Source organism: Pteropus vampyrus, unplaced genomic scaffold, assembly GCF_000151845.1.
Source record: "Pteropus vampyrus isolate Shadow unplaced genomic scaffold, Pvam_2.0 Scaffold123, whole genome shotgun sequence".
In the NCBI taxonomy this organism is placed as follows: Eukaryota; Metazoa; Chordata; class Mammalia; order Chiroptera; family Pteropodidae; genus Pteropus; species Pteropus vampyrus.
The window spans coordinates 2,676,373-2,701,387 of NW_011888904.1; the positions used below are offsets into that span (position 1 = coordinate 2,676,373).

The window sequence follows — 25,015 nt, forward strand, 5'->3', positions numbered from 1 at the left end:
TTTACCTTCATCAGGAGAGCCTTCTCCTTCTCAGCCACCCGTCTCCAGATCTTTGTGACCTGGTGGATCTCAGAGTTCAGAAAGTGGTTCTGGGTCCGGTATGCTTCTATGTCATCCTAGAAAAGAGGTCAAAGCAGTTAAGGAGTCGCACTGGAAACATTTCCTTGGTCCTCACCCTTAAACGAGCTGCCAGCACTTCCTTTCTTTAGAAATTTCCAATAATGAAAACAGAAAAGGAAGTCTGGGGAAAAAATATTCCTGATAGCCCCCTTCTCTGATCTTGATCCCAGCATGAAATGGTGGAGAGAGCACAAAGCCTGGAGTTCAAATCCTGGCTCTGACTTTCTGGCTGGGATGCCTCACTGAACTGCTCTGACTCTGTTTCCTTATCTGAAAAAGGAATAAATACCAACTACCGCACTGGGCTGCTGGGAGACTAAGTGAGGTAACACGTGCCATAGTATTAAGTATAGGGACCAAAACATAATAAGCATGTAAGTAATGTTTGTTTTCAAAATAAACATATTTTGCCATATATTTGTGAACATATTGAACAATTTTGGGTGGATTTTTTTTTTTTTTACTTAGTGTCACTTTGTAAATACTTTTCTATGTTGCTACATAAGCTTCCCAATGATTATTTTTAATGTCAGGTGACTTTTATTTGGGTAAATTTACCAAAACTTAGTTATAGTCCTCTTGTTTTTTCACTTAAGCCCTGGGTATTTTCAGTTTGTTTTTGACTATGAATAATGTGGTGATGCACATCTGAGCCTAGAGTTTTCCTTTCACAAGCTGTCTAGTGGAGGGAGTAAGATTCTGTGACTGGGGCCAACAAGGAGAAGCTGGCCAAGCACTGGGGAGGTTCAAACAGGAACCTGAGCCTCAGAAAGGAGTAGGCACAACAATGGCTTTCAGTCTTTATTTTGTTTGGATGGACACTGCAGAAACAGTGGACCACACATGCTCACAGCTATACCTAGCAATTCCAGGGCATGTACTAGCTGAAACGCAAGAAAATGTCCTGAGTGGTAGGTAGGCTGAATGTGAGACACCACTGCAGGGATGACCGTGGATAAGCCCTGATTTACTTGGACATTAAGATCATCACACCTAACCTGAGCTGCTTCATTATCAGAGAAGGGTCACTTGTACACAGCGCCCAGGTGATCCTGACCCTGCCCGGGTGGGCCTTCATTCTGGCCAACATCCCTCCCACTCCAGAAGCTCCAATTCATGTCCAGGGTCTGCTGCCTTCTGCCTACATGACTGACACAGTGGGAGGGCCACATGTTCCCAGGGCTCTTTAGCTGGAAATAAATGTCCTGGGCTGACTTCATCATATGGACTCTGTCGAGGCTCTCCATGGCATCACCCACCCTGGCTGCTCCCTGCTTCATCTCCCTTACTGTACCTGAGCTGCAAGGCTGTACTCAGGCTGAGCTTGCTCTCTGCTCTCTTCTCCTGGCCATGATTCAGGCAGTTCCAACTCCCCAACCTCGGCTTCCTCCTGCCCTCCAACTGTGTCTCTGCCCTAGATCAAAATCTCAGCTCATTCTCTTGGAAATGATGCTGCCTACTCTTCTGGGTAAATGTCATGACCCCCACTTCCTCACCCTTACGTGGAAGGGGCAGTGAGGTTAGTACAAACTCTCATGTTTGCAGTGTGATTGCCAACCTCCTGTGAGCCTCAGGAGTTTTGAGGACCACACCCCACTCCCATGATAGTCTTACACTTTAGTGTCTGAAGATTTAGAGAACTCATGAACACAGAGGCTGTGTGGGCTCCCTGCACCATCACCCCTACCCCCATCCCCAGGTTGAGCACATTATCTTATTTAATCCTCCCAGCAAACCAGAAAGTAACACAGAGGATCTGAAAGGATAAGTAAGTTGCCTGAGGTCACAGAGCTGGTACCAAGAAGGGTGTGACTGAACTCAGGTCTGTCTGATTCTAAAGGCAAGTCCTAACCACTGCATTTACTGCTCAGACACTCCCTAAGCTCCCTGCCTGCTGGAATCCACCTGGCCGTCAAAAGTCTAGTTCCGCCCTTCAAGACTGTCCTTGGTAGTCTCCTGGGTAAATGCACACAGGCTGGTCTGATCTCTCTTACTCTGCAGTATAATAATGTCAACATGCAGGTGCTGTCTGAGTCCAGCACTGCCTGGATATAAACTCTGCCTTCACCACTGAGTCCTAGGACAAATTACTCATCCTTTCTATGCCTTGTGTCCTCATCTGGAAAACAGGAATAATAACAGTACCACCTATGGGGTTAATAGGAGGAATCAATTAGTTAATACGTGTAAAACTGATTGGTGGCTGGCATGCAGCTTAGAATGGTGGCTGGCATGCAGCAAGTGCAGTAAAAGTGTGACCTTGCTCACTGAGTTCTCGCATCTCTGAGGGCTCTTCTTACCCACTGAGCTCCCCTTCCGCCTGCTGAGAGAAGATCTCTTACTGTGGATTCTTCCCGAATGCCCAGGAAAGTGAACAGCTTCCAGGCAAGGGAGGAGAAGCGTTGCTAGTTGCCTGAGTTCCTACTCTGTGCCAGGCCCATTTCTCTCATGTTTATTATTGTATGTGATTTCTTCTTGACCACAGTAGTGTGGTTTAAGTATTAAAATACTATCATTCCCCCTTTACAGATGAGGAAACAGGCACAGAGAAGCGAAGTTCTCCTTAGTCATGCAGCTGGTACGGAGGGAGGCAGGATCCAAACCTGGGTGTGTTCAGTCCATAGTAGGAATCGAAAACTACTGCCAGGTGAGTCTGTGGCTGGAGACTGCTCTGCACCACCACCTGGTTCTGCCTCCTGTTCCCATCCCAGGTCCAGAAGGTGCTCACTGGCATTGCCAAAGCTTTGGACATGCCGCATAGTGTACCCTGTTTCCAGCCCAGAGAGGTAGGTCAAGGGTGAGCACCTCTGGAGCAGCAGTGGGTATAGGGTGAGGGTGGCATCTGGGGAGCACCTTCCCATGCAGCTCATTGCCCTACCTTAAGTATTCTTCTTGGCTCAGAACTGTAGGGAGGAAAAAGAGAGACTTCAGAGGAGAGAAAAGCCATACGACAGTTACCAGTGAAGCGAAGCAGGAAAATACAACTGGATGAAGGGGACAGGAGGAAGAGAGTCCACCGCCTGCCTTCACAGGGATCAGGAACCTGGAAACCTCTTTGGGGAATGCTGTATGGACTAGCCATGTGCTAATGGGGAAGGCAATGGAGTGGGTGCGGGGAGACCTGGGATCTAGCTGTGACCCTGCCACTTGTGCTGTGTGACCCTGGACTAGTCCCTTTCCCTCTCCAGAGCTCGGTTATCCCTGCCAGAAAATGAGGGGGTGGGGGACCAGATCTCTGAGTCTTCCCAGATTAGAGAGTCAAGGTCGACGATTCCACTCTCGAAATGACAGCTTCAATAATAAGGGGACATTTCCTTAAAGGTGGCTGCCTTCGATCACAAGGCAAGCAGGAAATGTGAACACACTCTGTCCCCAAACTTAGATGAGGGATTTTTGATGGGTCTTCTATTTTTTCCGAATCAGACACCTAAGGCTAACAAATAAGAAACACTAGTACACGTAACTCTTTCTAGCATTAAATGCCTTAGATTTGCAGCTAAGTTTGGTTGATATGAATCATAACCAGGGTATCCTCATATCCAGGTTCACTGATAAATTAAATTCCTGCACATACAAATTCAGGGGCACACTCAGTCTGCTAGGCGAGTCCAGCTTCCAGTCAACTCCGCGGCAGTCTGGAGGCACGCAGAGAGTCTATTTCTCTGACCCCTCTGGAGTGGATGCCAGCAGGATGGGGAGTGTGGGGGGACAGAGAGCAGACACTCTTTGGGCGGAGTAGGGCAGGAAAGCAACCTGCTGGAAGCCATTTTTGCTGCTGTGTGAAGGACTGAGAGCTGTCTAACCTAGCTGCATCTGCATTTGAAAAGATTTTCTTTTGATTTTGAACTCAAAAAAATCTCTGATTTTATGGAAAAAAACTCAGAGACTGGTTACATGGTTTTTCATGCCGAAAGAAGTGGAAGGGAATCTGGGTTTCATGTCACCTTCCTTTATGCTCCCAATAACTGTGTGAGTAGGAATGGTCAGGCCGTTTTATATTCAGGTCAGAGAAGTTGCCTGACACCACACAGCTAGTAAGAAGCAGAGCCTGGATCCAAACACAGGGTCTGCCTGACTTCAGAGCTTGAGCAGCAGCCACTGTACCACACTGCCCACTGGTCTCTCAAAAGATTCTGGATTTCTCTTTTTTACCTCCCTCTCCCCATCTCCAACAGCACAAGAGTTCCCATGGTTATACATATGTATACATGTGTGGCTGTGAGTGGCAGGGTTTGGGGCAGGACTGGCCCTGGTTATATGGCTGCCTTTAGGGACAGTGGGACTGTGAGCACCTATCCCCAGCTTTGGGCCTCCACATGGTCTGGCAGCTTCTGTCACCACTTTCTATAGAGGACATTGTAGCCCATGACAGACATCACACCTAAATTAAAGTTCCTGACACCTGTGCTGTGACTGGTCCCTGTGGGATGGGGCAGCCTTTCCCGAGTAAGAGCTACAAGCCTGGGCCGAGGTAGGGGCAATAGTGATAAGAGGCAATAGCGATAAAGAGGCAAAGAAGCTGAAAGGCTGCAGAGCAGACTGACTAGTCAGAGATGTGAGCTCCAACCCAATCCGAGTTCCCCCACTTCCTCAGCACACAACTCTGGGCAAGTAAACATTTTTCCCAGCCTCAGCATCAGCATCTGTAAAGTGGGGAGCACATAAGTGACTGCCTTACAGGGCTAGTACGAGGATTAAATGAAATAATGCAGGTAAAGCACTTAGGACAGTGCATGCCACACAGTAAATAGTATAAATAAGAGCAGCGATTAGCGTCATCATCACAAGCAAGTCACAGCCAGCCACAGGGTACCTGCGCTGTGTGTAGGAGTGCTGGGGGAGGGCCGCCTTGGAACCATGGGGCTCCCGAGGGCATCGGTGTAACACTAAAAAAACCTGACAAGCCAGGCCCCAGACGTAGCTGGTGTAGCACTTAGGAGTCTGACTTAGGCTCTTTCATCTCCAATTTGATAATCTAGAGATACTCTCCCTCTTCAGCCTGGGATATCATGAAAAGGTCAAATTGCACTGAGTCTTCTGGTTAAGAAAGTAGGGAAGTGTGTGGTGATATTTCCACTAACATTTATTTCAAATATAAACATTCCAGTTTTAAGGGTTATCCCTGCTCTATCTAGAAAAGCTTTAGGGTCGAGAGCAGTGCCCTCCCAAGAGCTCTGGGCCTGGAGGAAGGGGACCCTACCTTCAGGTGCTCCATCTTCTCCTGTTGGCTCAGGAAGTCCCTGTCTGCAGCATCTGAGGGCTCGGGGGGCTGGTTAGGGGGATGCAAGAAGTCTTGGGTGACCTTCTCAGACAGCATGCAGATGACCTGCTGTTTGGCCTGGTTCTTCTCCATGAGCAGCTGCACGTGTTGCTGCAGCTCTTGCACCTGCTGCTCCAGCAGGCTCGCCGTCTGTGTCAGGATCTCTCGCTCCTGCTCCAGGGCCTCCACACGCCTGCCCAAATCTGCGATCTGCCGCACTTTGTGCCGTACCAGCTCCAGCCGGTCTTTGTCCTCGGCCGCTGCCAGGTATGCACTGGATGCCCTCTTCTCCTGCTGGGCGGCCTCCAGTGCCTTGTGCAGGATCCTTACCAGCTCCTGAGTGGGGAAAAAGAAGCACCTTGTGAACTTGGAGAAGGCCTGTTAGGTGCCAGAGGTGAGGCCTATGTTCCCACCAGTTCTAACAGTGCTGAGAGGTGGCCAGCATCATCCTCTGAGTCATCTCATCTCAGTTTCCATTTTCTCATGTTCTGTTCAAGAGAGGTTTAGCCTGGCACATGGTTCCCCAGCTAAAGACTACACTTCCCAGCCAAGCTTACAGCTGGGTGTGGCCAAATGAAGATTGGAGAATACAAGAAATGACGTGGGCAGCTTCTGGGTCATACCTTTGAAACCACTATACACATAATTCCCTGGTCCAATTCACTTCTGTCTTGCTGGGAAAAGGCAAGAACTAGAGCAGCCACTTTGAGCTCACAAGCAGAAACTACATGTCAAGAATAGTAGAGTTGCCCCATAAGCTCAGAGCTGCTCACTTACCTCTGGATTCTCTCATGGAAATAAATTTCCACGTTGTTTTAGGCCACAGTACTTTGAGGCTTTTTTGTTACAGCAGCTGAGCCTGTACCTAATACATGTCCATTTTAGAGATGAACGAACTGAGGCCCAGCAGAGTAAAGTGAAATTTAATCCCGAATCATCCAGACTACAAAGCCTGTGTGCTTGGTCAGTAATGAAAGCAGAGGTGGCAGCGACGTGACACATGGCCTTGTTCTTCCCTCCCACTCCCGTGGCAGGCATTACTAATTAACTGCAAAACTCCTTCCTGCTAAGCCTAGCTGAGTGGGAGAGCCGTGTACAGTGAGAACAACACCCAAGCGGTAATTATCAACTGAACTGAAACAGCATTAGAGAGGAAAACACACTGGCAATCCTCATGCCAAGCCACACACACATTCAATCGATTAGTGCCTGGCCCCTCAGCCCACCGAGTAAAGCTTTGCAGGGCTGGTGTAAAGAAATACTAGAGCAACAGACCTCAATTTACTCCTTGGCTGGGCACTTGATTCACAAGGAAACTCAAGGTCTGATTGGCTCCCCATGCCTTCCAGCCTTCAACCTTCCCAGACCTGTCCCAAAGCAGGAGTGTGGATTCATTCAGGGCCAGGATCAGAAGCCAGGCCACCCAGCCACCAGTCCTACACGAATCTCAGACCTGGTAGGTAGGGCCTCTAGGCCATTGCTGTGCTCCATGCCACAGCCTCATCTGAAGAAAGTTTTCTGGAGACATATTAACTGTATCCATGCCAAAGTATTTAAATAAATGGTTCAGCTGGATAGGAGTATTTGCTAAGAACAATTCTATTTTGGAGAACTGCCCCAAATCATGACTTTATATGAGAAGTTAATGACAAGACCAAATTAGCATGCATCTTCTGAAACCTCAGTCCTAGTGAATGTCCTTTCTTTGGTTCTCTCTTCCATCCATCCATCCAACCTTTATCAAACAGCCACTCAGTGGTAGGCACTGGGCCAGCTGCTGGGGCCCAGAGAGGGACTGGTCATAGTTCCCACCTCCAAAAAGCATAAAGGCTGGTGGGAGTGAAGGTGAATTACTATAATGGAGCGATTTACTGCAAAAGAGGGAAGCAAGGATGTTGGCAAGGTGGGGGTGGGGGCTGGAGCAGAGAGCACTGACTTCTGCCTAGGGTGGAGGTGGGGGAAGACCACTATCGTCAACAGATCAGTTTAAACTGATCCCTGAGGATGAGGAGGGCCAAAAGGCAGGTGGGAGATGAGGGCTGGGAGGGCTTTCCGAATAGCAGAGCCCCAGAGGAATGAAAGAGCAGATGAGGAGCTGTGCGAATCCCTGGGTGTGGCAGGAAGTGAGGAGAGCGGTTGCAAACCAAACCAGAATGTTTGGAATGAAGAAATCTCCTCCCAAGGCCCTGCTGAGAGAGATTAACATTCTTAGGGCTCCAGGATAACTGAGAAGCCTACTCCATTTTCTGGTTCAGCTGAGATTTGGAGATCACCTTGGTAACTGCCTGTGAAATAACCAACAGACACCATTGTTCGGACTTGCCTGAGGTTCAGAGTCAGATGGGTATCCTTCTCCCAACTCTGGGAGGATCATCTCTGAAGCCCATTTCACTATATCCAATTGTCTCTCCCTTCCCATATCTGGCTCTCAAAATCTAAGACCAAGACACCAGCCCAGGAGGCTCTCCTCCTTCCCCTGAATCCCTGAAAAAAAAATGAGACAGGGAGAAAGGAACCAGGGACAGGGATGGAGTTGGAGCAGGAAGCATAAAATGAGGAATGGTAATGGATCACAGGTTCAAAAAATCTGGAGACTGGCAGGCCCCGGGAGACCACCTAGCTGGTTAACTTGCTGTCACATGGGGAGACTGAAGCCAAAGAAAGGAGAAGGGAGAGGACTGAAGGGACCTGGTGGACGCCATGAGTGAGAAAACACACCATAATAAGAGTGCTCCCAACTCCTAATCCAGGATACCTCACTTCTCACTGCTCCATAGTGCGTAGTTAATGAATTTTGTACTGAAATGCTTCTTTGAATTTCTTCAAAAATGGAAATAACCCATGTTCATAGCAGCATTATTCACAATACCCAAGAGGTGGAAACAACCCAAGTGTTTGTTTCTAATGACAGTGAACAGATAAGGTGTGGTGTGTGTGCACATGCACATACAGAGGAGTATGATTCAGCCTGAAAAAGGAGGGAAATTTTGTCACATGATACAATGTGGATGAACCTTAGGGACATTATGGTAAGCGAAATAAGCCAGTCACAAAAATGCACATACACACCATATAGAAATATTAAAAACAAAAGGGACCATTTTGAAGCTGCTTCTGTCCTGTAAAAAATAATACAATATAAACGAAGCCACTTCACATGGAGAGCACTCTAAAGTCTGTACCCTGTACAGGGGAGTATACTCCAAAGTCTCTGGCTGGGGATCTAGGGTAGCTGCACTTTGCCCCACTGAGTTTCCTAAACAAATCACATATCTTTACCAAGTAATCCTGAGTGAGCTAAGAAGGCCCAAAGGGCACCAGGCAGGGCTTCGGAGGGGCTGGTTCCTCATTTCAGCAGCCGACAGATGGTGAACATCACCACAAACAACAGTTTTCCATCTGCTGGAGCAGACAGCCTTCAGGCTGGGTGCAATTCTGTCAACTTTGAGAGACTGAGTCACCCAGTCAAGTAGCCATCTGCTACCATCTCCTGCCATCTCCTGCCATCTCCTGGAGTCCAAATCTCTTGTGGGGCCAGCACTGGTACAGATACTGGCTTCATGGGTATCTAAGTCGTCCTGTGGTTTAATATGACACCAGGGAGGCACAGAGAGTATGTTCTGTTTTTTCCAAAGAGCAGTTACAGTGTTTGTATATGACACTAGGCCATACCCTGAGGTCATGGAGGAGGCAGCAGGGCTGTGGTGTGAGTCCTGAATCTGGAGAAAAGGACCAGGGCCCTCTATAGCATTCAGTGGAGTCTGAGATACAAATTCTTAAAGGATCACTAAAGCTGCTGGCGATGGCCACCTGGCTGGCTGAGCCAAAACAAGACCCCCAGTTCCCATGTCCTCCTGTAGCCTCAAGCAGAAAGATGGTGCCTTCCCACTGAAGAGACATAGGAGGGTATTCTGCAGATGTGGTCCAGGGAAGGCCAGGAGGCTGTTTCTCCCGCTGAGGATCTGGACTCAGACGGTCAGATGGAGAGCTGCTCTCCGAAGTACACTGCTGGGCATCGCAAGGTTGTGCTAGCCTCCTCTGTCCAACTCCTGAGCCAAGATACCAAAACCAAAGAGGAGAAGGAGAAAAGATACCAGAACCAAAGAGAAGGAGAAAGGTATCCTTTTGATTTTGGTATCTGGGCTGGAGGTGAAACCACAGAGTTGGTAGGGCTGAAGCTCCCCCTTCCTAATGTGGAATGAAGACCTGACCTCCGCCCATCACTGCTAAGCCCCACAAGCACATTTCCTTGAGAACCTCATGGGCTCACATCTGTTTCCCAAAACTCCTCAGGAGGGTTCTTCTCAGAGCCCTTCAGCGGGGTACATCATTCCTTCTAAGGCAGAAAGGAATCAAGGAGGGCAGAGAATGCTGATAACAGCCCAAATAATCAAAGCCTGTATCTGCTGGGCAGCTGCTGGGGCCAGGCACTAGGCTTTATGACTGGACACAGGCTTTTCCAGGAAACATGGTTATAACTCCATCTACAGAGGAGGAAACTGAGGTTCAGAGAGGCTGAGAAACTTGGCTCAGGGCCAGAGCTGGGGCCTGCACCATCTTATTTAAAGGCCTGTGCTTTTAATTACCCATTAGACTGAAGTGCATTTGTGAGATGGGTTGGAGAGCATGCAAATCCACTCTGGATCATGAGTCAAAAGCTAAACCGCAGGACTTGTGCTCCTGAATATCTGCTCTGGGACAGGGTTGAGATTTTCTGGAGAGTGAATTAGTAAGAGAGTCCAGATCCTTTAATGCTTGAACAGCTTCTTCCTGACATTTTTCACTCTGACTGTAGGGTAGCGTCAACAGCCTGGGGGCCCTCACTATTCTCTAAGACCTTGCCTTCAAGTATTGAAGAATGGTGCATCCTCTAGGGCTGCACAGCTATCAGGGGCAAATCTAAATGAAATATCTGTCTCCTGGGGCCTCTCTACTTCATGTGACAACGCCTTAGGACAGGCCAAGTCAATGTAAATATCACCTCTCCTTTCACTCTATCATTCCTTTTTTTTCTAACTTAAATCACTTTTATCGTGCTGAAGAGAGCCTGTTGCCCAGTGCTGCAGCCCTCCTCACCTTTCTTTCTAGAAAGGGGATGATATAGTGAAAGGAGAGGCGGTATTTACAGTCCAGATTTCTTTTCCTGTCCAGATTCAGGTTTGGAACTTCAGCTGTACTGGTTCAGGCATCAGGCAGAAGCTACAGCTTACCTAATGGCACTCAGTTCTAAGGAGAGTCTGGCAGCCTCATGATAAGAACATGAAGATTTGGGGAGGAAAACAGATAGCTGGGCTGCTAAGTGGTGTCAGAGGGGACTTCTCATGCTGCCATAATATATTTGGGTACTGACTTGCTTAATGCCTATCTCCACCATGAAATGTAAAGGCCTGTGTCTTTTCCCACTGTTTGTTCCCCAGCACCTAGAATACTACATGCGCACAGTAGGCCCTCAATAAAGACACGATGAATAAACAAATTAATTCAGAACATATGAATGAATGAGCTTCCTCCTTTGAGAACTCTAATTACCAGCTGCTTCATTAAATGTAACTCCTGACCTGCCAGAAATGAAGTCTTTGGTATTTCCCCATTTTTCTGCTTGGGAGCAAGAAAGGCAGAAGAGGGGCAAAACTAGGTAGGAAGAGCATTTTTCTGGACTGTCTTCTCTAAAAACAGAACAGAAAGGGAAAAAAAGAAATGTATAAGGGAGAGAATATTCAGAAGAAAATACAGAACACTCCGTACCTCCCAGGAGCAAGAGTCAAGAAACAAAGCTTAAAAAGATTCAGGGCAGCCAAGCTCAAACACAAAAGCTCAGGCCTTCCTCTCAGAGGAAGAGGAATCTGGGCCCTCAGTTGGGCCACCCTGGAGCACCACCAAGCACCACCCTTGGGATTTTCAGTAACGGCTGTGCTAATCTAATCACTTTTATTGTGCTAAAGAGAGCCTGCTGCCCAGTGCCACAGCCCCCCTCACTTTCCATGTGACTCTCATGAGGTTGCACCTGGATGGAGATGCGATTTTCAGTCTGGGGTGCAGAATTTGTAATGATTTTCATGTATGTGTATCTGTGTGATCTGTTTTCTACAATGACCATGTAGCTCTTTTTCTAAATTATTTTTTAAAATTATTATTATTATTTTTTATGCCTACAGTACCTGGTCTTCCTAGGTGGTCTCCCATCCAAGTACTAACCAGGCCCGAACCTGCTTAGCTTCCAAGATCAGATGGGATCAGGCTTGTTCAGGGTGGCACGGGCTGCAGACTTTTTTTTTTTAACTGCTGTAATTAACTTCTCTCTTATGTGTAAATTTTCCTTCCTGTCACTGTCCCGTTGGCCCCAGAACCATAGAGTATTGCTTGCTCTCTCTGTTCTATGACAATCCTACAGAGATCAAAGATCCCCCAGTTACTTCGGTGGCCCTTCCCAGGACCCTACACCCAGATCACTCTCCTACTCCAGGTATTGTCCCTCTTCGGGGTGGGGTAAGACATGCCTCGTTCTCCAGGAGGGGTCTGAGAGACAATTATTAAAGTAGGTGTCCAGAGACCCTGCTCATGGCAGCTTTCTGTCACCTAGTTTGAGTGACAGCAATGTCTCTAAGTAATCAACAGCACAGCATTTCCAACCATCCCAGTTTGGCTTTGAAGGACCAGAGATGGCCTATGCCTAGAGGGGTCTACTGGAGCCTGGGACCTCTCTGGGGCCAGAGCTCACCTTCTGAGACTTTAACTCCTTGGTAAGCATCAGAACCTGCTGCTCCAAGGCCAAGGCTTTCTCCTGGGCAGTTCGGTTCCGTGTGAGTCCTTCGGCAAAGAGTGGGAAGGTGTTGTTCTGGCGCTTGGCTTTCTGAATGAGATTGGCGGTCAGAGAGGACTTGAGTGTAGGCTTCAGAGAATCTGCTGGACCTTTCCCTGCTCAAAAGGAGAAACACAAAAGTTATGATCAGGGGCCTTGGCAGTTCTAGAACTTGAGCTTGCTGCAGAAGCACCTGGAGAGCTAGATAAAATGCAGATTGTGGGAACTGACCCCCTGAATGTAGATTAAATAGGCCTGGGGCAGGGCTTGAGAATTTGCATTTCTAAAATGTTCCTTTGTGATGCAGCTGGTCCAGGGATCATACTTGGAGAACTACTGGGATAAATAAACATTATTTATACTATGCTGGCTTGGTCATTCAGCCCATCCTCTAAATTGTTCCTGTCCCCTAGTTTTGGATCCAAACCTGCATGATGTATGACAGGTGGCCATTCCCTCAGGCACAAGCCCTAGCAGGATGTCTTATATCTTATTTCAGAATCCCACCTCTATCTTCTAAGCAGATCTGTCATTGATAGAAGCAGGGAATATCTGTATTCTACATTCTTGCCACAAAGAGTAAATCGAACTCTTACTTGATTCTTATTACAAGCTAAGGTAGGAGACTGCCCTGTCCCCTGCCTTTGCTTTAGGGCTCTGCCATCGCTTGCATCCAGGGACATTTAATAGCCTGATTACATATGGTCAAGGGACCTTGGGAATCTTGTTTACATGGCACATACACATTATGTCTATTGTGAGGCCCTGGCAGGAGAAATTCTCCTCAGTGCCAGAAAAAGCTTTGCTTCTTCCAAGAAAACATGTGTTTAGTCTTATGGACGCTGGAAATAATCTAAGCATTTGCTGCTGGCTCTTAGCTACTCAGTAGATCTTATCTAGATTTCTTAACTCAAATTACTCACTTACTTTCCCCCAGATATGTATTTTAATAAGCTATCCCTGATCCTTTTGAGACTAAGGTATTAAAAAATAAGGATGTGTTAAGGGATCCCAGGACAGGCAGGACCTGGAGGACAAGCCTAATGATTTAGCATCTTTCAGGGACCAGGCTGAAGGCCAACCAAACAGTCTTGAACAGATAAAGAACTACTCTAGTAGGTAACAGGAACCAGAAACTCCTTGGCCTTGTTGGGTAAAAGACCAGAATGAACTTGTTACAGACTTAAAAGAAATCTGACTGTACCAAGAACAAAGCAGCCCGCAGAGTTCTGAGGCAGGAAAGAGAAAGAGGCAGTGCATTCCTCCCTACAGCCCTGCTGTTCTCTGCTAACGATTCACCAACCCTGAGGGCAGGCAGATTAGAGATTACTGTGCCCATTTTACGGTTGGAGAAAATGAGGCCTGAGACAGTGGTTTTCAATCAGTGTCCTAGGATTTCATGGAAGTGCCTCAATGGCTGACTGGGAGGGCCAGAAGGTGGGGGTGCTGCAGGGAGCCCAAACTCTCACCCCTGACTCGACTCAGTTTTTATCTGCTTTGTATATTGCTTATAGTGTCAAAGTTTCATGGTAATAAAGACGTAGTTTTAAAAATCACTGATTTGGACAGTGACGCTTCAGGCAGCAGTATGCGGCCAGAGTGCTTTGCAAGAATCCTAGTTCTGTTACTCGCTGTGCAGTTGTGAGCAAGTCACTCCACTTTTCTGGCCTTGGTCCCCTTATTTATAAAATGAGAATAACAGCAGTATATACTGCTTGCTCAGGCTGTTGTAGGATTAAAGAGGTTAATGCAGGTAAAGTGCTCAGTGCTCATGGATAAAACATGAAAAGGTTCTGCTTAGTGAAAGATCCAGTCATAAAGGGCCATATGTTGCATGATTCCATTTATATAAACTATCCAGAATAGATAAATCTGTAGAAAGAGAAAGCAAGTTAGTAGTTGCCGAGAGCTGGAGGGAGGTGGAGATTGGGACTGATGGCTGAGGTTTTCCGGGGTTTCTTTTTGGATAATAAAAATGTTCTAGAATTGATTATGGTGATGGTTGCACAACTCTGTGAATATACTAAAAGGCACTGAATTCTAGACTTCAAATGGGGTGAATTGTATGGTACGTGAATAATATTCTAATACGATGGTTATAACCACCCCCCCTCCCAAAAAAAAGTGCTTAGAGTAGCCGTGGCACAAAGTGACTACTATATGTAGTGCTGGTTTTTTTATATTGGTTCAGCACAGTACTGTTCACTATGACCTGCGGGGTCCCCACTAGGCAGTGCTCCAAAGGGGCGCTTCTCCCTGTCACTTCTACACAGCCCAGGGGTCCTCTCTGCCATGAGAAGATACCATCGCGCTGCCTTAGCCGGTTTTCTCTCAACTGCTTCTAAGTTAAAATATGTTCTAAGGGCACCAGTGCCAATGGCGTGGGTCACTCATATTTTGTAAAAGGAATAAAAAAGTGCTATTTCATAGCTGGGATGGATTCCTAAAGGTCATTTGCTTTGCTTCTTCAGGTAGATCTGATTTTAATCACTCCAGGTGGCATTTTTATATCCTTTCCTTATAAATTAAAAAAAAAAGGAAGGAAGTGAGTGAGATTTTCCTTTATTACTTCAAAAATCATTGCTAAGAGTTTCCGTTTGGGAAACTGAAAAGAGTCCTGGAGATGAATGGTGGTGATGGTTGCAGAAAAATGTGAATGTACTTAATGCCACTGAACTGTATAGCGAAAATTGGTTAAAAGTGTACATTTTATGTTATGTATATTTTACTACAATACAAATAATAAAAAAGAATCACTGCTACTAGACCCCTAGAAACCCAGGAGGAGTGACCTGGAGAGTTGCATCGTTGACACACAAAAGCACAAATACTGGTGTTCAGGGAGGAGGAGGGCACTCACTCAGTCTCCAAAAGGCCGCTCAGACCTGGGCAGAGGCTCACCTGGGGCGCTGGGGTCAGGGGGTGAGGGCTGTTCCTCCCTCTGAGGCTCCCCGATCAGTGGAGAATCTTCCCCTGGAGGTCTGTGGCCTGTTCCTTGGGACTGCTTGTTGCCTCGGATGTTGTACATCGTGTTTCTGAGGGAAAACAGAGATGCGTGAGGCCGACAGCCCTGCCATTCTGGCCCTCCGTCCTCCCCGCCGCCACTGCTAGAGCTCAGGCCGCGTCCCCACCCGCAGTCATGCCCTGCTGTCTGCCAGACTACAGGCACTTGTCATGAAACATGGCCCCCAGCCACTTCTGATCCTCCTCACCCTTCTCCTTTTCATTTTTTCATCATACTTATCACCTTCCACACACAATATTGCTTATGAACAATATAAGCTTAACTCCCCTGCCCCCAACCCTGCTGCTGGAGTATAAGTCCCATGAGGGCAGGGAAGTTTGTTTTGTTCATTGAAGTACTCTGAATACCTAGAACACAGCTTTCTTTCCCTGTTCTAATCTGTTCCCTCTAAAGCCTTCACTGCACTTCATGAATAGGCCAACCTGTGACCAAGTACTTGTCCAGGCTGAATAATGATGTCATTTCTTCATGAAGTGGGCACTAACCTGCCTGCACTTCTGTTGGCACCTGGCACTAGGCTGCATGTGCTCAGACTACAAGCTCAATACATGTTTAGTGTTCAGGAAAGAACTAGGTAGCACCAAAGGTTGGCCTAGGACCAGGAACCACAGAGAAATTCATCCTGAGCCAGATGAAAAGACAGTTCAGTTGAGGTTATTTTCCCTTTGCAAAGATATAAAAGTAGACATATTCCAAAATTAATAACAAAGAAAAGAGAAAATGCTTAAAGGAGTTTAGTGAGTCAGTGTTTTTCAAACTATAGGTTGCGAACCACTAGTAGACTGTAAAATCAGTTCAGTATTGTGGCCATCATTTAAAAGACAGAATGGAAGACATGAGAATGAACCTGACTTAGAGAGTGAAATATGTATATGTATATGTGTACTGAGCTATTACTGTGGTCATGGTCAACAGATGGAAAACGTTATACTAGGAGGTCATTTATTAAAGGGCAGTGATAGTGTGGTCAAAAAAGCAGAGAAAGTGAAAGTGTAGATCTGTGAAGGAATCCTAGCTCTACTATGTCATCCTGATGTGTGATGCATACTTTTAGCAATTGGGGGAGAAATTACTCTAAGACACTCTTATTCCAAAACAACTAGATGCTAGATAAATACAAAACATATTTCACAAATATTTAGCTAATCCCCAGAACAGGAAAGGAAGTCTCTAGGGACTAAACATGAGAAAGGAAGTGAAACTCAGGTGGAAAGTAAAGAAGAAGAGGAACATGTAGATTAGATTATTGTTTGACAAATACAGGCATACCTCAGAGACACTGTGGGTTCGGTTCCAGACGACCAAAATAAAGCAAGTCATATGAATTTTTTGGTTTCCTAGTGCATATAAAAGTTATGTTTACACTATACCGTAGTCTATTAAGTATGCAATAGCACTGTATCTAAAAAAGCAATGTACATATCTTAATTGAAAAATACCTTATTACTAAAAATGGTGCAAATACACTTGCTCAGTGCAGGGTTGCCACAAAACTTTAATTTGTAAAAAAATGCAGTATCTGCAAAGTGCAACAAAATGAGGTATGCCAGTGTTCATTCTTTCCTTTCCACATCTGCAGGAACAGAGTACTTCTTCCTTCTCCTGATGTTGGGCATAGCCATGTGACTTGCTTCAGCCAAAAGGACATTAGCAGAAGCCATGTAAACATAGGTTTCAAATGGGCTGGCATGTAGGGCTTGCCCTCTTTAAGAACATGCCTTAGGTAGCTGCTAGTCCATGGGAGATGAGAAATATGTGGAGTAGACCTAGATCTTACCAATGGCTTGGAGTCAAAATCTGGTGAGCCTAGCCTTTATCAGCTGAGCCTAATGTGTCAAAATAAATGCTTACCACTTGATAGTGAATTCTGAAGCATTTGTCTGCAGCATTACTGTTGTGAGAATTGACTAAGATATGAGTTTGTCCAGGAATCAACTGTTTGTTTTTTTCACATTCAGATATAATTGACATATAACATTATATTCATTTCAGGTATATAACGTATGTATATATTGTGAAATGATCACCATGATAAACCTAGTTAATAACCATCGCCACACAGTTACTTTTTTTGTTGTTATCAGGCGTTAACTGTTGATACCAGAAACTTAGAGCCTTGGTTGCCAGGGAGGGAAAGCAAGGTTTTGGACCCATACAGAGTATGGAGTTGAAACTGAAATTTTATATAAAGCTGGGACTCCTGAAGATCCATACTCTCTGTGAAGAGGTAAGTTAGAAAAAAAACATGCCTGCTGGCAAAATTAACACAAGGAAGTTCTAGGTGAAGGCTCTGGGTAATCAAAAAAGTTCTGATATCTTTGGTTTTGGTATCAGGGTAATATTGGCCTTATAGAATGACTTTGGAAAGTGTTCCCTCCTCTTCTTTTTTGGGGGAAGTTTGTGAAAAATTGGTATTAATCCTTCTTTAAATGTTTGGTAGAAGTCACCAGTGAAGTTATCTGGTCCTAGGTTTTTTGTTTGTTTGTTTGTTTTTGTGGGTAGTTTTTTGATTACGAATTCAAAGTCTTTACATGTTATAGGTCTATTCTAATTCTCTATTTCTTCCTGAGTCAGTTTCAGTAATTGTGTCTTTCTAGAAATTTGTCCATTTCATCTAAGTTATCTAATTTGTTAGCAAATAATTATTCATAGTATTCCCTTATGGTTCTTATTATTTCTGTATGGTTGGTAGTATTGTTCCCTCTTTTGTTCTTGACTTTAGTAATTGAATCTTATGTTTTTTCTTGGTCTGTCTAGCTAAAGGTTTGGCAATTTTGTTGATTTTTTTTTCAAAAAACCATCATTTGATCTAAAACTTATTTTTAAAAGAAAATCCAGTTTTTTTTGTGTAGTTGTATTCTCTATTAAAATACAGCTGACTGATGGAGGAAAAGATTAACCAGTTAAATTAATAAAGGAGAAGAAATTAGAACTCAGCACTCCCAAGATCTGACATCAACATTTAGTCTATTTAGTCAACTTTTGCTCTGTTATTATTAAGGTCCTTCTATAAGAAGCCCCCGATTCCTTGGATTAGTCACTTCCCCTTCCTAGTTCTTTCTTTCCCCACCCAAAAATAAAATGGTGATGGTCATATTAAAAAGAATGATGAGGAGCACTAGTTATTGAGTATCTCTATAGCCAGAGGAACTGTGACCATCATTACTGTCCACACTTCCTCTTGCCCAGGAACTTCAGCCTCCACAACACTTCCAGGAGCTTACAAGCAGTCATCCTTGGGGTGTAGAAGGGCATAGAAACCTCAACACCAGGGCCATAAAGGGAACTCACTAATTACGGACACAGCCCAGGTGGCCACTCCCCAGCCAGATGACATCTCCATTTCATAAATTTATTGACTTGGCTTGGAGCAGTTCATAGATCATTTTTTGCGTAGTTACAGCTCTAGGTCTAAAAGGCCTTGTCAGCATGAAAGTAGTGGTCATAAAGACTTGTTCTAGAAGGAAAACCTTGGGCAAGCCATTTATGCTCTCTAAGCCTGGGTTTTCTCCTCTGCAATGGGGATGATGAACCTACATACGACAATGACTGGGCCCTTTCATGGGCTAGACTCTAAGCTAAACGCTAGTAATTCAACTCAGTTAATCCTCAAACACATGCATTCAATGTATTTAATCTTCACAATAGCCCAATGAGTAAGTACTATTATCACCTCCATTGTACGCAGAGGAGAACTGAGGTTTAGAAAGGATAAGTTAACAAAGCCACAGAGCTGGTAAGCAGTGGGACTGAGCATCAGATTTGGACCTTTAATTCCATAGCCTGAGAACTTAACTGTTATGATATAACTTCACAGGGTTGTCCAGACAACTCGATGAGAATCTAAAGCACCCAGTACAGTGCTCTGGGGGCTCTCTTCCCCAGAGTATGACCTGGGCTCATGGCAGACCCAACTGTAAGCACCGAGACCAGCAGGACAAGGGAGTGCAGGAAGCAAGGGTAACCCTGATCTTACCCGGGCCCTCGGCAGTCCGGGACACTTGCAGTGTTGCCTTGCATTTTCTGTGGGTTATTGCAAGTGTCAGGGGGGAGGTAACTGACTGATCCTCTGCAACTTCCTTCCTTTCTTAGTCTCTGCATATTCTCTGTTCCACTTTTGCTGTTCGTGACCTTCATCAGGCATGACTCTGGCTTAATCTTGGTGAGACTACCCTGGACACGGATGGCTGGACTTCTCAGGCCCCCTCTCCCTCCTAGGAGGTTCCCAATGCTGGCAGTTCGCTCCGGCTCCTCCTGGGGGAAGATCTCTGGAATGGGACCCTCCTTGTCCACTCACACTGAGGGGCCTTACCATGCCCCACACCTCCTAAGTCTCTCAGCTCAGATCTCTCTCCTGAGTTTCAGGCCTCTTCATCAGATACCTGTTGGGTAGTTTGACTTCTAGCCATTAAGCCCCAAAAGACACACCGTCTTTTCCCTAAAACCTGCTTATGTCCTGGGAAGAGCATCACTACCCTCTGAGTTACCTAAGTAAATTCAAACACTGAAGCCAACAGAGGGAAATGCCATGCTTGGGTCACGCTGAGCCAAGGGTCTCTGATCCAAGTCCAGTGAACAATCTATTCTGCTTTTTAAGAGATTCCAGTTTGTCTGAAATCTACACAGAAAATAAGCATCCAAATAGGATCAGTCTTGGGTATAGTTTGAATTCAAAGAAGCTTTCTTCAATAAGAGCAATAAGAGTAGCTCCAGATAATATTTATCAAGTGCTTACCCATTACTAAGCACGTTCTAAAGTAGTTTATATGCATTAATCCATTTAACCCCTGCATTAATCTTGTAAAGCAAGCACTGCTATATTTTACATTTACTAACAATTTAAGTGAAACATGGAGAAATAAAGCAACTTGTCCAGGGCAGTACAGCCCATGACTGGTGGAGCTGGGATATAAATCCAGGCAGTTTGGCTCCAAAGCCCCAGGCCACATTGTTGTCTTCTTATAAATTATTTAAAACAAAGCCTGCCAATGGAAAATTGTATATATGATACATTATTAAATGAAAAAGTAGCGGAGATATGATCAATGGACAATAAATTACATGTATTAAAAGTGAATAATTTGATGTAATTGGCATATGTAGCCATTTGTGAAGCCATCATCGTCTTACATTCAGTATGATCTCAATTATGCATGTACGTGTATAGAAAATCTGGTGGAAAGAGATATACCAAATACTAAGAATGCTTGCCTAGGTGATAGGATTATGGGTAATTTAACTGTACACCTTTCTAGATATTTCTAATTTTCTACAAAGAACACACACTACTTTTAAAATCAGAACCACAAATGTAATATTTTAAAGTAATGACATGATGAATTGAAAAGAAAGTCCCTAGCCCCTCCCCAGGCCCATCAGATCACTGTAAGCTCTCAAGAAGGGGCTAATTGCAGCTTGGCCAGCCTCTCAACCCTACTGGCACTTACTGTATTTCAGTTCCCAGGTGCTTGAGGGAAATATTCTGAAGGGCCAAGGGCATGGCAGGGGCTGGCTGCAAGGCAGCTGCCACACCTACAAGCCCAGTGGGTGTTTTCACTGGGCACAGGAACTCCTCCAGCTCTGCCTCCTCTTGCTCTGGGGAACAAAGACAACAACAAAAGGGAAATCACCCACCCAGGTCACTGCACTTGGAAAGACTAGACAGGTGGGTGTATGGGCTCAGCTCTAACTGGGAGTAGGCGGGGGTCAGTGAGCTCTGTGAGCAAACTTCCTTGTGGGTTAACAGCAGCCAAAGAGGCAGGCAATTTACTGAATGTTCTGCAGCCAGTAAAACAATGCATTTTGCTGGAACAGCCTCCATGGAAACCTCTTAAAAATATGCAGAACTGCAGAAGTTGTCTGAAATGTAGATAAACCTTTATGAACCAAGAGGTTCATCCTGGGCACTGTTTAGCCTCGAACTATAAATAATGTAAAGGTCTGTGAAAAGGTTAAATAAATCTTGATGCCTTTAGACAATGGAATTTTACTCAACCAAATTAAAATGATGCTAATGAAGAATGATTAAGAACATGGAGAGTGGGCATGGGATATAATATTAAGTGGAAAAAGCCAGAAAAAAAAAATTGGGAATCTTAATTGTATAGAAAAAGTCTCAAAGAAATAACATTCTGCAATCTCAACAGTGGTCAGAAGTACGTGATGGGATTAGAAGTAAGCAGGCTATTCTCATTACAGTTTACTGTTTTTCCCCAAATTTTCTACAGTAAACATGGGTTACTTTTATAAGCAGAAAAATAATATTTAGTCATCAAAAGTAGATGTTAATAAAAAAGATTTTATAATACAGGGAAATTTTAGGGTTACAATACTGAGTTGCAAAAAGCAAAGTAGGGCATATTGTATTATTAGATGATCCGAAATGCATTTAAATAAAAAGCTGGCTGTTTCCAGGTGATAGAATTATGGCTACTTCTCTTTCTACTTTACTGTTCTGCTTAAACAATGATTCTTATACAATGAGTGTTTCAAAATGTTTAATATTAAGAAAGGTTTCAAGGCTAAGGAAATATCACTTGAGGTATATGAGAGAGGAGGTGAAATATTTAGAAGTTAGTTTTGAATGTTACAAAAAGTGGAAGAGAACTAAGGCCACTTAGGGGATGGTATGACCTTGATCAGGGAGCCCCTGAGACCTACAGGGCAGCAGATACCTTTCATTGGGAGTCCTCTTACTGAGAGGGTGAAAAACGTAGGGGCATAGGAAATTTACTTTTGCAAAAAGGGTGTGGGTGCAAAAACATTAAATGCAATGGTTGGGGCCAGGAGGAGTTGTTCAATCTACTGGAAAATAAATTTTGCAAGTAATACATTTGTTGCTTCCTAATAGGCTCTTTCAGATCTAGCAGGCTGGCCAGTACTTGGCCATTCCGAGTCATTCTTTTGAGTCCCTCTCTTCAGTTCACCTTCTCACCAGTTTGGGTGCCCACCTGAGGTTTCCAGGTGGGGCTAGAGAAAGTGAGATAATCAAAGGCATAGCTTCAAGAGCAGAGAAGAAGTGCACACTTTAGGAAAACCAAGTGGATGGAAGCTGGAAGGCAGGCCAGACAAAGAGTAGTGAGTTCTGAGAGGTGGAGACAGATTCCTTCCAACTCAAGTCAGGGAAGACTTTCTGGAGGAAGGACAGTGGAGCTGGGCCTGGAAGGCTGGAGATGATTTGGACCTACAGAAGGATGAAAGAAGATCCTACTCTGTGTGTAAGTACAGGCAGCAGCAAAGGATTCCAAAGCCAGAACCGAGGATGCCAGGAGGGACCCAGAGGAGAAGGGGCTGGAAAAGACAAATTAAAGGGGGGTGGCTAAAAGGGGATCTCATTTGGCTGGAACTATAGAGTCCCCTAGGGCAGCGGTCCCCAACCTTTCTGGCACCAGGGACCACTGCTCCTATGAGAATCTAATGACTGATGATCTGAGGTGGAGCTGAGGTGGTGATGGTAGCACTGGGGAGCGGCTGCAAATACAGATGAAGCTTTGCTTGCCTGCCACTCACCTCCTGCGGTGTGGCCCAGTTCCTAATAGGCCACGGACCAGTACTGGTCTTGGAGATTCCTGCTCTAGGGGTTTCGGCAGGAGCCCAAGGAACCTGGCTGACTAGAAAGAGCTACAGCTATGTAGTTGGAAGACCTGGGGCCAAGGCATGCTTCCCTGGGAGGGCGCTGTGACCTGGCTGGGGGATCACTTATTCTCTTCCAGCCTCAGGTTCCACATTTTTAAAACTGGAAGGACACTCTCTACTCTGTCTCCTTTAGAATTAAAGTATATAAAAATCCAGACTTTGAGCTGATTCAAAATAATTAAAGTTTTCTTATATATCGATGCTTTAACCACCTTTATTCTACCTCATTCAGAACAAACAAAAGAATTACAATCTGTCTAAGATTTTAATGTCTTGGCAAGTACTTCCCTAACAGCCAATATCTGTTTTCCTTTAACTTCTACCTGTGGCTCTAGATCTACGCTGAGGACACAAAGAACTAAGTCTTGGGGGTACATGGCACCACTGGTTGGTTTCATTAGTGAGAAAACAGCAGTTCAGAGACAGTGAATTTTGTGGCTAAGGTCACACAGCTGCTAGCAGAGCCAGGGACTCAACAGTTTCTCGGTTTTCCTTATTTCTGAGAAGGAGACAGTTCCAAGAAGGGAGGGGCTGCCCAAGAAGGTACAAGCTCCCAATGCTAAGGGGTCCAAAGGATGGGTGGCACATGATGGTGATCTACTGTGAAGGCTGTGCTTCCTGTAGGAAACAGAATTGTTCCTTAGACTCTGGTCTGGGCCCTCTGGGCCCTTTTCCAGCCTGCAGAAATGCCCTCAGTGAGGTGATCACACAAATAATTTTTAACAGCATTTACTTGTAATTCTCCTTTTGCCTGAGCCCTAGAGGCTGTCCCACCACTGGTAGAAAGAAGTCATCATCTAACAAAAAGGGCCTGGGCCAGCAGGTTACTGCTTCCCTGGAGAGCCCTGTACAGCCCTGGACACATGGCCAGTTACTTCGTCAGCTTCAGGAGTGGGGTGTGAGTCTGCAGACGAGGGTTCAAATTTCAGCACTGACATTTTCTTGCTGTATGACCTTACACAGGTACCTTGGCCTCTTAGAGCCTCGGTTTCCTCTTCTGTAAAATGGGAATAATAGTAACTACCTCATAAGACTGTTGTGAGGATTAGATAAATGATGCATGTAAAGTGTTAAAATAGTGTCAGTAAATGGTATGCTTATTTTTATGATATACATTCATAAAAGTCCTTTGAAAATGTGTCCTACTTTGGCAACATGTTATTATCAATCTATTGGCTTCCCTTTGATCTTTCTTGGCTCTGTGGAGACCAATTTTAAGTATTAAAAAAAGGCATAAACGCTTAAAAGCTGAAGAGAAAATGCTTGCAGATGCTCGAGGGCAATCATGAGACATTTTTTATAAGATGTCTCAAAGTCAGATGTGAGTCGACAGGTTTTCACTGCCCTGGCAGCAGGCCCCTGCTTCCTCTCAGGAAGGGTGGAGACTGGCGAAGTGGGGCATCTTGCTCCAGACAGCCAATCTAGGGCCTGCCAGCTTGCTTGAGACTCCAGAAATGTCTTTCTGGGTGGGCTGGGGAAGGTTTCACAGGGGTCTTGGGTCCGGGAGGGTGAGGGCTTGCTGTAAGATACGTATGGCTTCAGAAGAGTAGCCCACATCCCTGCTTCCTGCATCTCCTCCAGCATCCTTCCGGGGAGACTGGCACCCTGGTCATCATGGCAACCATTCCCATGCCTCCATGCTCACAGCTGGCCCAGAAGAGGCCCCAGAGCGTGCTGAACCAAAACCACAGAATTCAAGAACTTGGAAAGGTTCGGCACAGTAGAAGAACCTGTGGGATTCTAAAGCTACTCTTTTGATAACCTGGTTCTTCCAACCTTAAGTCAGGGAGGGTTTCTCATTTCTAATCGGAGGCTGCTCTGGCAATTCCATCAACTCAGGCTGCAGTCTTCCACATAGTCAGGGTTCTTTGGCTCTCTGGCAGGTGGGATGGTCAAGTAGAAATGCAGTAGACAAACAAACCCTTCCCCTAGGAAAGCCCTTATAAGAATAAAACATCTAGAAGTTTCTCCAAAGAAGTTACTGATGATTATTATTAACAATATAAAGGAACAGTTATTGTAATAGTAATAGTGTACATGTACATATCTAATAACAATACTATTAGGACAGCTACCATATACTGAGCACTTACTGTGTGGCTGATATTATGCTAAGGGCTTTACATTCCTTTCCTCATTTAATTATGAAATTCAATGTATTTGTTCACACAGTCAC

At 45.2% G+C, this 25,015-nt stretch overlaps 1 protein-coding gene and 1 pseudogene across 4 annotated transcripts in view; both read right to left on the bottom strand.

Moving 5' to 3' along the window:
- Positions 1–25,015, bottom strand: part of TBC1D2 (TBC1 domain family member 2) — a 46,916-nt gene that overhangs the window by 14,798 nt on the left and 7,103 nt on the right. For 2 of the 4 annotated variants that reach the window (XM_011366245.2, XM_023534226.1), the window contains 5 exons: positions 20,652–20,799; positions 15,081–15,214; positions 12,099–12,295; positions 5,321–5,716; positions 6–116 (listed from right to left, as the gene is read on the bottom strand). In XM_011366245.2, the coding sequence (XP_011364547.1) occupies positions 6–116; positions 5,321–5,716; positions 12,099–12,295; positions 15,081–15,214; positions 20,652–20,799 (986 nt within the window). The remainder of the gene's footprint in view (positions 1–5; positions 117–5,320; positions 5,717–12,098; positions 12,296–15,080; positions 15,215–20,651; positions 20,800–25,015) is intronic. The other 2 variants (XM_023534227.1, XM_011366247.2) reach the window with 1 other exon arrangement.
- Positions 11,527–11,646, bottom strand: LOC111743837 (annotated as a pseudogene).